The sequence below is a fragment of the Zea mays genome, chromosome 7 (assembly GCF_902167145.1).
Source record: "Zea mays cultivar B73 chromosome 7, Zm-B73-REFERENCE-NAM-5.0, whole genome shotgun sequence".
NCBI classification, from domain to species: Eukaryota; Viridiplantae; Streptophyta; class Magnoliopsida; order Poales; family Poaceae; genus Zea; species Zea mays.
The window spans coordinates 155,843,525-155,856,316 of NC_050102.1; the positions used below are offsets into that span (position 1 = coordinate 155,843,525).

The 12,792-nt window shown below is 50.1% G+C and overlaps 1 protein-coding gene across 1 annotated transcript; it reads left to right on the forward strand.

Annotated features, from left to right (window-relative positions):
• The first annotated feature begins 9,239 nt into the window (after nucleotides 1–9,239).
• On the forward strand, nucleotides 9,240–11,308 carry LOC100281476 (uncharacterized). The gene has a single exon (NM_001154394.2). The coding sequence runs from the start codon at nucleotides 9,335–9,337 to the stop codon at nucleotides 11,057–11,059; it is 1,725 nt and encodes a 574-aa protein (NP_001147866.1). The 5' UTR covers nucleotides 9,240–9,334; the 3' UTR covers nucleotides 11,060–11,308.
• Nucleotides 11,309–12,792: the final 1,484 nt, after the last annotated feature.

Here is a 12,792-nt window from a genome sequence, read left to right on the forward strand (position 1 = left end):
ATTAGAGAGCATGACCTAGAAAATGAAAAATTTAAATTGGCTAGAAGCATGCTCTATAATGGGAGACGCCCGGGCATTAAGGACGACATTGGCTTTCAAAGGGGAGACAATGTCAAAATTAATGCCCCTCCTAAGAACTTATCTAACTTTGTTAAGGGCAAGGCTCCCATGCCTCAGGATAACGAGGGTTACATTCTGTACCCTGCCGGGTATCCTGAGGATAAGATTAAGAAAATTCATTCTAGAAAGTCTCACTCTGGCCCTAATTATGCTTTTATGAATAAGGGTGAGACATCTAGATCTAGGCAACCAACCCATGCCAAGTTGCCTAGAAAGAAAACTATTAATGCATCAAATGATCATGCCATTTCATTTAAAACTTTTGATGCATCTTATGTGTTGACTAGCAAATCTGGCAAGGTAGTTGCCAAAATTGTTGGGGGCAAACACAAGGGCTCCAAGACTTGTGTTTGGGTACCCAAAGTTCTTGTATCTAATGCCAAAGGACCCAAAACCGTTTGGGTACCTAAAACAAAGAACTAAACTTGTTTTGTAGGTTTATGCATCCGGGGGCACAAGTTGGATACTCGACAGCGGGTGCACAAACCACATGACCGGGGAGAAAAGGATGTTCTCCTCATATGAGAAAAACAAAGATCCCCAACGAGCTATCACATTCGGGGATGGAAATCAAGGTTTGGTCAAAGGACTTGGTAAGATTGCTATATCTCCTGACCATTCTATTTCCAATGTTTTTCTTGTAGATTCTTTAGATTACAATTTGCTTTCCGTATCCCAATTATGTCAAATGGGCTACAACTGTCTTTTTACTGATACTGGTGTTACTGTCTTTAGAAGAAGTGATGATTCAGTAGCATTTAAGGGTGTGTTAGAGGGTCAGCTATACTTAGTAGATTTTGAAAGAGCTGAACTCGACACATGCTTAATTGCTAAGACTAACTTGGGTTGGCTCTGGCACCGTCGACTAGCCCATGTTGGAATGAAGAATCTTCACAAACTACTAAAGGGAGAACACATTTTGGGACTAACCGATGTTCATTTTGAGAAAGACAGGATTTGTAGCGCTTGCCAAGCTGGGAAGCAAGTTGGCATCCATCATCCACACAAAAATGTCATGACTACCGACAGGCCGCTGGAGCTACTACACATGGACTTATTCGGCCCGATCGCTTACATAAGCATCGGCGGTAGTAAGTATTGCCTTGTAATTGTGGATGATTATTCTCGCTTCACTTGGGTATTCTTTTTACAGGAAAAATCTCAAACCCAAGAGACTTTAAAAGGATTCTTGAGACGGGCTCAAAATGAGTTCGGCTTAAGGATCAAGAAAATAAGAAGCGACAATGGGACGGAGTTCAAGAACTCTCAAACTGAAAGCTTCCTTGAGGAGGAGGGCATCAAGCATGAGTTCTCTTCTCCCTACACGCCACAACAAAACGGTGTAGTGGAGAGGAAGAATCAAACTCTATTGGACATGGCTAGAACCATGCTTGATGAGTACAAGACACCGGACCAGTTTTGGGCCGAAGCGGTCAACATCGCCTGCTACGCCATCAACCGGTTATATCTTCACCGAATCCTCAAGAAGACATCATATGAACTCCTAACCGGTAAAAAGCCCAACATTTCATATTTTAGAGTTTTTGGTAGCAAATGCTTCATTCTTATTAAAAGAGGTAGAAAATCCAAATTTGCTCCTAAAACTGTAGAAGGCTTTTTACTTGGTTATGACTCAAACACAAGGGCATATAGGGTCTTTAACAAGTCCACTGGACTAGTTGAAGTCTCTTGTGACGTTGTGTTTGATGAAACTAATGGCTCTCAAGTAGAGCAAGTTGATCTTGATGAGATAGGTGAAGAACAGGCTCCATGCATCGCGCTAAGGAACATGTCCATCGGGGATGTGTGTCCTAAGGAATCCGAAGAGCCTCCAAGTACACAAGATCAACCATCCTCCTCCATGCAAGTATCTCCACCAACTCAAAATGAGGATGAGGCTCAAAATGATGAAGAGCAAAATCAAGAAGACGAGCCACCTCAAGATGATGGCAATGATCAAGGGGGAGATACAAATGATCAAGAAAAGGAGGATGAGGAAGAACCAAGACCGCCACACCCAAGAATCCACCAAGCAATCCAACGAGATCACCCCGTCGACACCATCCTCGGCGACATTCATAAGGGGGTAACTACACGATCTCGGGTTGCTCATTTTTGTGAACATTACTCTTTTGTTTCCTCTATTGAGCCACACAGGGTAGAGGAAGCTCTCCAAGATTCGGATTGGGTGGTGGCAATGCAAGAGGAGCTCAACAATTTCACAAGGAACGAGGTATGGCATTTAGTTCCACGTCCTAACCAAAATGTTGTAGGAACCAAATGGGTCTTCCGCAACAAGCAAGATGAGCATGGTGTGGTGACAAGGAACAAAGCTCGACTCGTGGCCAAAGGGTATTCACAAGTCGAAGGTTTGGATTTCGGTGAAACCTATGCACCCGTAGCTAGGCTTGAGTCAATTCGCATATTATTGGCCTATGCTACTTACCATGGCTTTAAGCTCTATCAAATGGACGTGAAAAGTGCCTTCCTCAATGGACCGATCAAGGAAGAGGTCTATGTTGAGCAACCTCCCGGCTTTGAAGACAGTGAGTATCCTAATCATGTCTATAGGCTCTCTAAGGCGCTTTATGGGCTCAAGCAAGCCCCAAGAGCATGGTATGAATGCCTTAGAGATTTCCTTATTGCTAATGGCTTCAAAGTCGGCAAGGCCGATCCTACACTCTTTACTAAAACTCTTGAAAATGACTTGTTTGTATGCCAAATTTATGTTGATGATATTATATTTGGGTCTACTAACGAGTCTACATGTGAAGAGTTTAGTAGGATCATGACACAGAAATTCGAGATGTCAATGATGGGGGAGTTGAAGTATTTTCTAGGATTCCAAGTCAAGCAACTCCAAGAAGGCACCTTCATTAGCCAAACGAAGTACACTCAAGACATTCTTGCTAAGTTTGGGATGAAGGATGCCAAACCCATCAAGACACCCATGGGAACTAATGGGCATCTCGACCTCGACACGGGAGGTAAGTCCGTGGATCAAAAGGTATACCGGTCGATGATTGGTTCATTGCTTTATTTATGTGCATCTCGACCGGACATTATGCTTTCCGTTTGCATGTGTGCAAGATTCCAATCCGACCCTAAGGAATCACACCTTACGGCCGTAAAACGAATCCTGAGATATTTGGCTTATACACCTAAGTTTGGGCTTTGGTACCCTCGGGGATCCACATTTGATTTGATTGGTTATTCGGATGCCGATTGGGCGGGGTGCAAAATCAATAGGAAGAGCACATCGGGGACTTGCCAGTTCTTGGGAAGATCCTTGGTGTCTTGGGCTTCAAAGAAGCAAAATTCGGTCGCTCTTTCCACCGCCGAAGCCGAGTACATTGCCGCAGGACATTGTTGCGCGCAATTGCTTTGGATGAGGCAAACCCTGCGGGACTACGGTTACAAATTAACCAAAGTCCCTTTGCTATGTGATAATGAGAGTGCAATTAAAATGGCCGACAATCCCGTCGAGCATAGCCGCACTAAGCACATAGCCATTCGGTATCATTTTCTTAGGGATCACCAACAAAAGGGGGATATCGAGATTTCTTACATTAATACTAAAGATCAATTAGCCGATATCTTTACCAAGCCACTTGATGAACAATCTTTTACCAGACTTAGGCATGAGCTAAATATTCTCGATTCTAGAAATTTCTTTTGCTAAGCTTGCACACATAGCTCATTTAAATACCTTTGATCATCTCTCTTTTATATGCTATGACTAATGTGTTTTCAAGTTTATTTCAAACCAAGTCATAGGTATATTGAAAGGGAATTGGAGTCTTCGGCGAAAACAAAGGCTTCCACTCCGTAATTCATGCTTCGCCACCACTCCGAGCAACTCTCTCGTCTTTGGGGGAGAAATGAGCCTCAAGGAAAAGGACTTCATCCTTGGGGGAGAGAGCAAAAGCTCAAACGCAAAAGGACTTCGTCTTTGGTATAATCTTAACTCACTTATTTATGACCAAAGGGGAAGATTGCACTTCGAGGGCTCTAATGATTCCGTTTTTGGCGATTCATGCCAAAAAGGGGGAGAAATGAGCCCAAAGCAAAAGGACCGCACCACCACCACCAAATTCAAAAACTTAGTGCTTTCCAAAAGTCTTTATCATTTGGTATCCTATTGTGTTCAAAAGGGGGAGAAACTAGTATTTTAAATGGTATATCAAAACCCTCTTGAACACTAAGAGGTGGATCTCTTTTAGGGGGAGTTTTGTTTAGTCAAAGGAAAAGCATTTGAAACAGGGGGAGAAAATTTCAAATCTTGAAAATGCTTTTGCAAACTCTTATTTATTTACCTTTAACTATTTGCAAAAGATCTATGAAAAGGATTTACAAAAGGTTTTGCAAAAACAAAACAAGTGGTGCAAACGTGGTCCAAAATGTTATATAAGAAAGAAACATTCCATGCATATCTTGTAAGTAGTTTTACTGGCTCAATTCCAAGTAACCTTTTCACTTACATTATGCACTTCTACATTTGCTTTGGTTTGTGTTGGCATCAATCACCAAAAAGGGGGAGATTGAAAGGGAATTAGGCTTACACCTAGTTCCCAAATAATTTTGGTGGTTGAATTGCCCAACACAAATCTTTGGACTAACTAGTTTGCCCAAGTGTATAGATTATACAGGTGTAAAAGGTTCACACTCAGCCAATAAAAGACCAAGTTTTGGATTCAATAAAGGAGCAAAGGGGCAACCGAAGGCACCCCTGGTCTGGCGCACCGGACTGTCCGGTGCGCCACCGGACAGTGCACAGTACCTGTCCGGTGCACCAGGGGACTCAGACTCAAACTCTTCACCTTCGGGAATTCCAGGGGCGACTCAGCTAAAATTCACCGGACTGTCCGGTGTACACCGGACAGTGTCCGGTGCGCCAAAGGAGGTCGGCCTCAGGAACTCGCCAGCTTCGGGAAAAGCCAACGGCTCGTCCGCTATAATTCACCGGACTGTCCGGTGTGCACCGGACTGTCCGGTGCAACTCCGGGACAACGGTCGTCTCCGCGCCAACGGCTCTCTGCCGCGCATTCAATGCGCCGTCTGCGCGCGCAGAAGTCAGAATCGCCCATGCTGGCACACCGGACATCAAACAGTACCTGTCCGGTGTGCACCGGACACCCAGGCGGGCCCACAAGTCAGAAGCTCCAACGGCTAGAATCCAACGGCAACGATGACGTGGCAGGGGCACCGGACTGTCCGGTGTGCACCGGACTGTCCGGTGCGCCATCGAGCAGAAGCCTCCTGCCAACGGTCAAGTTTGGTGGTTGGGGCTATAAATACCCCAACCACCCCACATTCATTGCAATCCAAGTTTTCCCACTTCTCAACCACTTACAAGAGCTAGGCATTCAATTCTAGACACATTCAAAGAGATCAAATCCTCTCCAATTCCACTCAAGCCCTTAGTGACTAGCGAGAGAGATTTGCCGTGTTCTTTTGAGCTCTTGCGCTTGGATCGCATTCTTTCTTTCTCTTTTGCTCTTGTGATCAACACTCAATTGTAACCAAGGCAAGAGGCACCGATTGTGTGGTGGCCCTTGCGGGGAAGTTTTGTTCCCGGTTGATTGAGAAGAAGGAAAGCTCACTCGGTCGGAGGGACCGTTTGAGAGAGGGAAGGGTTGAAAGAGACCCGGCCTTTGTGGCCTCCTCAACGGGGAGTAGGTTTGCGAGAACCGAACCTCGGTAAAACAAATCCTCGTGTCACACTCTTATTTGCTTGCGATTTGTTTTGCGCCCTCTCTCGCGGACTCGTTTCTTTACTACTAACGCTAACCCGGCTTGTAGTTGTGATTATTTTTGTAAATTTCAGTTTCGCCCTATTCACCCCCCCTCTAGGCGACTATCACAAACACGCCCAGCCTGGAGGCCCAGGCCCACGTATCATGCAACCGGCGCACCGAATGCTTCGTTCATGCATCTGCACCGCCACTTGCGCCACCACCGCGCCTCCTCGATTGCGGAACCAATACCGCGACTCGAGGCCACCCAGCGCACGACCCAGCAGCGCCGGCCTGGCGCGGCAGTCAGTGCGGCCAAAAATGGGCCGGCAGTAATGACGGTGGCAGGCGGGCGGGAGCAGCAGTCACGTCGTCAGCCAAGCTCACGTCCCATCCGGGGGCAGCGAGAGAACCCTCTCTCACGGCGTGAAGACAACGCGCCCGTGTTCCGTTCCTCGAACGGCTCGAGCACGCGCAACCGCCGCCCCAACCACTCGCCCCGTCGCATTGACTCCGCGGTGGGACAGGCGGCGCCTTTGGCAGGAGAAGCGGGCGACGCTTCGCCTTCGCCATAATGACCGCGTCAGTAAAGGTACGCCACGTCGTTCGATTTCGTATCCTTTTCCTTTTTTCCTCTTTCTCTCTCTTGCAACAGGGACCGGGAAAGGGGGATACCCCGAAAAGGATCCTTCCCCGTGAAGGAACCAGGCTCCGAGCCTCCCTACTGATCAGAGGTTCGAAGGCTGGCCCCCCGAAAGGGTTCGACAGCCGCCTCAGATCGCGTGGACCCTACACCCACTACTGGTCAGAGGTTCGAAGGCCGGCCCCTCGGAAGGGTTCAACGACCGCCTCAGGCTACTCGGGCTCCACGCCCACTACTGATCAGGGGTTCGAAGGCTGGCCCCCGAAGGGTTCACAGCCGCCTCAGACGCCGAGCGAGGGATGACCATGGGTACGTTCGATACATAACCGAGGCTCGGGCTGCGCTCCTGAGGTACCCTAGGACATTTCCGAGACCAGTGGGAACGATCTTGTAACGGAATCCCATCAGAGGGAGGCATCGAGCCCTCGGACCCCGTCGCCAGGGGACCGGGTCCGGCAGATCACCCGCAGGTACTTTTGGGCGTGCCTCTGGGCCCCTAGCCGACCCCTAACGAACGGGGCACGGACGTCCACTCGGATCACCCGCTTGCAGCTCACCGGAGACACCATGTTCGGCGCCCATCGAGGGCAACATGGCGCTTTCCCCCCTCCTCCTTACGGAAAGGCGACACAGGGGCGTATGTAAAAAAGCCGAGTCTGTCCCTGATCGCCCTCTCGCCCTGTGCAGAGGCTCGGGGGCTGCTCTCGCAAACCCGGCTCCGGCCGAACCGTTGACAGCGTCAACATACCAGCCCGAGAACTTGGGACCCGACCGTACACCCGGGCTACGGCCAGCTCGCATGAGGGAACAACCAGACCAGCCGAAGCATTACGCAAGACATTAAACCTCGAAGGAGTGAAACCACTCCTCCGAGGCCTCGGGGGCTACACCCGGCGGGTGCGCTCGCGCGCACCCACCGGAACAAAACGCAACCGAGAAAGGCTGGTCCCCTTGCAAAAAAGTGCGACGAAAGCCTCCAAGCGAGTGCTAACACTCCCTTCGAGGCTCGGGGGCTACTGTCGGGGACCATAATTAGGGGTACCCTCAAGGCTCCTAATTCTCAGCTGGTAACCCCCATCAGCATGAAGCTGCAAAGGCCTGATGGGCGCGATTAAGTCAGGGATCAGTCCATTCGAGCGACTCGATCAACGCCTCGCCCGAGCCTAGCCTCGGACAAGGGCAGCCGACCCCGGAGGATTTCCGCCTCGCCCGAGGCCCCCCTCCAACGGCGAACGTATTACCGGCTCGCCCGAGGCCCTGCCTTCGCCAAGAAGCAACCCTGACTAAATCGCCGCACCGACCGACCAAATCGCAGGAGCCTTAAATGCAAAGGTGGCCTGACACCTTTATCCTGACGCGCGCCCCCCGGCAGAGCCGAAGTGACCGCCGTCACTTCGCCGCTCCACTGATCGGCCTGACAGAAGGACAGCGCCGCCTGCGCCACTCAGACTGCAGTGCCACTTGACAGAGTGAGACTGACAGGCAGTCAGGCCCTGCCGAAGGCACCATAGGAAGCTCCGCTTCGCCCGACCCAGGGCTCGGACTCGGGCTCAGCCCCAGAAGACGGCGAACTCCGCTCCGCCCGACCCAGGGCTCGGACTCGGGCTAAGTCCCGGAAGACGGCGAACTCCGCTCCGCCCGACCCAGGGCTCGGACTCGGGCTAAGTCCCGGAAGACGGCGAACTCCGCTCCGCCCGACCCAGGGCTCGGACTCGGGCTAAGTCCCGGAAGACGGCGAACTCCGCTTCGCCCGACCCCAGGGTTCGGACTCCGCCCTGGCCTCAGCCGATGGCCTCCGCCTCGCCCGACCCAGGGGCTCGGACTCGACCTCGGCCACGGAAGACAGACTCGACCTCGGCTTCGGAGGAGCTTCCACATCGCCCAACCTAGGGCGCAAGCCAGCCACGTCAACAGGAGGCGCCATCATCACCCTACCCCGAGCTGACTCGGGCCGCAGGGAACAAGACCGGCGTCCCATCTGGCTAGCTCCGCCAGATAGGCAATGATGGCGCCCCGCGTACTCTGTGACGACAGCGGCTCTCAGCTCCCTTACGGAAGCAAGAGGACGTCAGCAAGGACTCAACCGCTCCGACAGCTGTCCTTCCGCCAGGCTCCAACGCTCCTCCGACGGCCACGACACCACACCAACTGGGTGCCAAAATCTCTCCGGCTGCCACAAAGGCATGTACTTAGGGCGCTAGCACTCCTCAGCTAGACACGTAGCACTCTGCTACACCCCCCATTGTACACCTGGATCCTCTCCTTACGCCTATAAGAGGAAGGACCAGGGCCCTCTTAGAGAGGGTTGGCCGCGCGGGGACGAGGACGAGACAGGCGCTCGCCTGGAGCCGCTCGCTCCTTCTCCCGCGTGGACGCTTGTAACCCCCTACTGCAAGCGCACCCGACCTGGGCGCGGGACGAACACGAAGGCCGCGGGATTCCCACCTCTCTCACGCCGGACTCCGGCCGCCTCGCTCTCCCCCCTTCGCGCTCGCCCTCGCGCTCGACCCATCTGGGCTGGGGCACACGGCGACATTCACTCGTCGGCCCAGGGACCCCCGGTCTCGGAACGCCGACAAGTGGTATATAGAGATTTTTTTTATGTGTATGACATGTGGGACTAGTGACATATAAGGGATGCAAATAATTCACAGCAGGAATTGCCTCCCTTCGGCCCGTAACCAGGATCCAAGGCCGCAATCAGCAGCTGACAAAAAACCCTAACGTTCCTAGCCCCAAACACCCTTCACTTCTCGCTCATCCCCTTCACCCCTTTCCCTTGTGCTGACTGCGGAAGCCGAACAATGCCGTAGATCAGAGCAGCGCAGCCCCCGCCATGCTGCTACGCGCCGCGCTCCACCTCAACCGCCTTTTCTCCACTGACGCCGCCCTCGCACCCCCGAAGCTGCGGAACCTGCCCTACCGTCTCCGTCACGTCGCCGTCCCCGCCGCGCGCGCTGTCGTCTCCGAGTACCTCCACTCGACGCGCTGCCTCCCGTCCTCCCACGCCGACTCCATCGCCACGCACTCCCCGCGCTCCCTCTTTTCCTTCCTCGCCGCGCTCCCCACCGTGCCGTGCTCCCTCCCCACCGCGGAGTTTCCCGCCCTCCTTCGCCGCCACCTCAACTTCCACCCGCTCAATGAGCTCCCCTTCTTCCTCGAATCAATCGGCGGGCCCACCGCGGCGCCCCCCTGCTTCAACTCCATCTTCCTTTCCGACCATCCCTCCCTGCTCGGCGCCGTCGCCGCGCTCGCGCACTTCGGATTCCCGTGGTCACGCCTCGGCCTCCTCTACCCTGGCGTCCTCCTCGACATGCCCCCGGACCTCATCTCCACGCGCCTCTCCGTTCTCGAGGCCCGCCTCCACGGGCTTCCTCGCGCCGCCATCATCGCCGCCTGCCTCACCTTCCCATCACTTCTCGAGGGGGATCTATCCGATTATGACCTACTCATTAAGGATATCGCCACCACGTTCATAGGATTGGGACCGGATTTGAGGGCCAGCAATGACATTGACGCGTTCTCGGCGGTGTGCCGGAGGATGCGGATGTTTTATGATGCCGGGACAGAGTTTGGTAGCATTGGGGGACTCGTCGGAGGCAGCCAGAGGGTGTTTCTTGAGCTCGGGGAGAAGAGGATTGCTGAGAGGTTATGGTTCTTCAAAGAGCTGGGGATGGAGGGCAAGGAGATGGGAAGGTTTTTGCTGAGCAATGCCAGGATTTTTGATCTTGATTTCTCTGATGTGGTGATCTCAGTGCCAAGATATCTGCTGAATGTTGGATTGGCAGAGGATGAGGTTGATGCTGCGGTGGGGAAGCACCCATATGTTGTTGGGAAGAACCAGCTGGAGAACCTTGCCAGGGTGCTGCGGGCAATGGAGCTGGAGCATCGGTTCCTGGAGAAGATATTGGCAGGTGGGGAGAGTTTGCGCTATTTATCACCAGAATTTGTTTTGGAGGATGATAGCTATGATGCCGAGGTCGAAAGAGCTTTCTTGGATGGGATGGCTAAGGTCATGGTTGACAGGAAAGCACAATTTGTAGACAAGAAGCTGGAGTTCTTGAAAAGTGTTGGGTATGGTGAGAATGAGATAACCACCAAGGTAATTCCAGTCATTAACAGCACCAAGGATTTGCTGTTGGAGCGGTTTGACTACCTCCTGGAAAGAGGAGTGGAGTATAAGATACTATGTCGGATCTTGCGCGTTTTTCCGAAGGTGCTGAACCAGAGTAAGGATATGCTTAATGAGAAGTTGAACTACCTCACAGAGGAGCTGGGCTACTCCTTGGAGTACCTGGGCTGCTTCCCTGCATTTCTGTGCTTTGATTTGGAGAACAGGGTCAAACCTAGGTATACAATGCTTTGGTGGCTCCAAGAGCATGGCTTGCTTAGAAAAAAATTAGCCCCTGCAACAGTGCTTGCTAACTCAGAGAAGAGGTTCATTAGTACCCTTTACCTTGTGCATCCTGCAGTTCCAAAGTTGTGGCTTGAGTGTTTTTCTTCAAGGATACATATGGACTATTATCTCAAGAACATCAATCAGCATCCAGACAACATATAAGAATTATATTGACATTGTTAATGGTACATGGTATTTGCCATGTGCATCCTTTTCTCTGTTGAGGTGTATTTGTTAGATGTAGCAGCTTTATATTGGCATTTTTTTTTGCTCCTGCATACTTATCAGTAGGTCGCAGGATGTAGCATGAAAGGGATACACCAATCAGACAGCAAACCTTGTAAGTTGATTGTGGTAAAGCTGTGCTGCAAATTTGAACTCTGTTTCAGTTCAATTTCCACGTTCCTCCTATTGCTATGCACTTACTGGAACATCATGGTGTATTCATCATTCTTGACAACGGTTAACTACCACAGTTCATCTTGTAGTACCAAACGGAGTCCTTATTGTTATACATCATCATATTTCTTTGATCCCTACATTGAACGTTGTATATAGGGAAAATGTGAGAATATGTGTATTCCCTGGGTTGGCTGGTAGTAATGAAATGTGACCATGTCTTAACCCTCCAAAAGAAAAGATTAAACGGTACAGTTCTTTTTTTCTTCAGAAGATAAGCAAAATAGATTAGATTGATTCTCTTGTAATAATTGATGATTCTTATGGTAGACGAAAAATGTATTTACTACTCGGTCTTCTTTCCTATAGAGGGCCTACCGTTGTTTCATTTTTAGATGCTTTAGATGGATGCTTTCGTGGACGCCATCAAGGTCCCTAAATGAAGACGAGTCAGTTCTCATCTGCCAGCCGGTGATCTTTCTGGGACATTCCAGCTCAGAATTGATCAGCATCAGCCATCCTTGCATGTTAAGTGGCGGGGCAATATGCTTATTTTTGTTTTTTTAGCAATTCTGCTTAAGGGGCTGTTCGTTTTTCATGGATTGAAGGCCTGGAACGGTTCCTGACCGGATTATTTCTCTAATTTATATAAGTTTTGATAAGTTGGAATGAATCCTGGCCTAATCCTGGACAAACGAACAGGCCCTAAGGGGTGTTTGGTTTCTAGGGACTAATGTTTAGTCCCTTCATTTTATTTCATTTTAGTCTATAAATTGCTAAATATAGAAACTAAAATAAAGTTTTAGTTTCTATATTTGGTAATTTTGGAACTAAAATGGAATAAAATGTAGGGACTAAAAATTAGTCCCTATAAACCAAACATCCCCTTAGTGTTTATCTCATATCTCTTCTCTACTATGTTAAAACACCAGCTTTCCTGGTTCCACGTAGAGATGGCAATGAGTACCCGTGACCTGAGACCCGATGAGTATTTACTCCATTAGAGTATGTATATGGACAAAATATTCTACCATGGGTCTCTTATTGGTCAAAAACCTTTACTCAACGGGTAAATGAGTATTAGAATGTTCCGCCCTCACCCATACCCGTTAACCCGCGGATATAAAATACATAGTATAAACATGGTCCAAAAGCTTGAACTTGAGGCTTCGGCCATCCATTTTTTTGACTATTTAACAAACTTTTGGGTTTATCAACTATCTGATGACCATGTAATGGAATATCTTGTTGAGTTTGTGATCCAAATTCTGCGTATGGAGGTCCATCACCGAGAGACTTGGTCTGGTACTCCTTCAGATTATTCACAGTTAAAGGTTTTAGGTTGCACTCAACAAGACACCTATTGAGGTATGGCCTGGTACTCCTTCAGATTATTCACAGTTAAAGGTTTTCAGTTGCACTGCCTATGCACATGTTGATAATGGAAAATTAGAGCCTACAACAGCAAAGTGTGTCTTTTTGGGTTATGGTTCAGG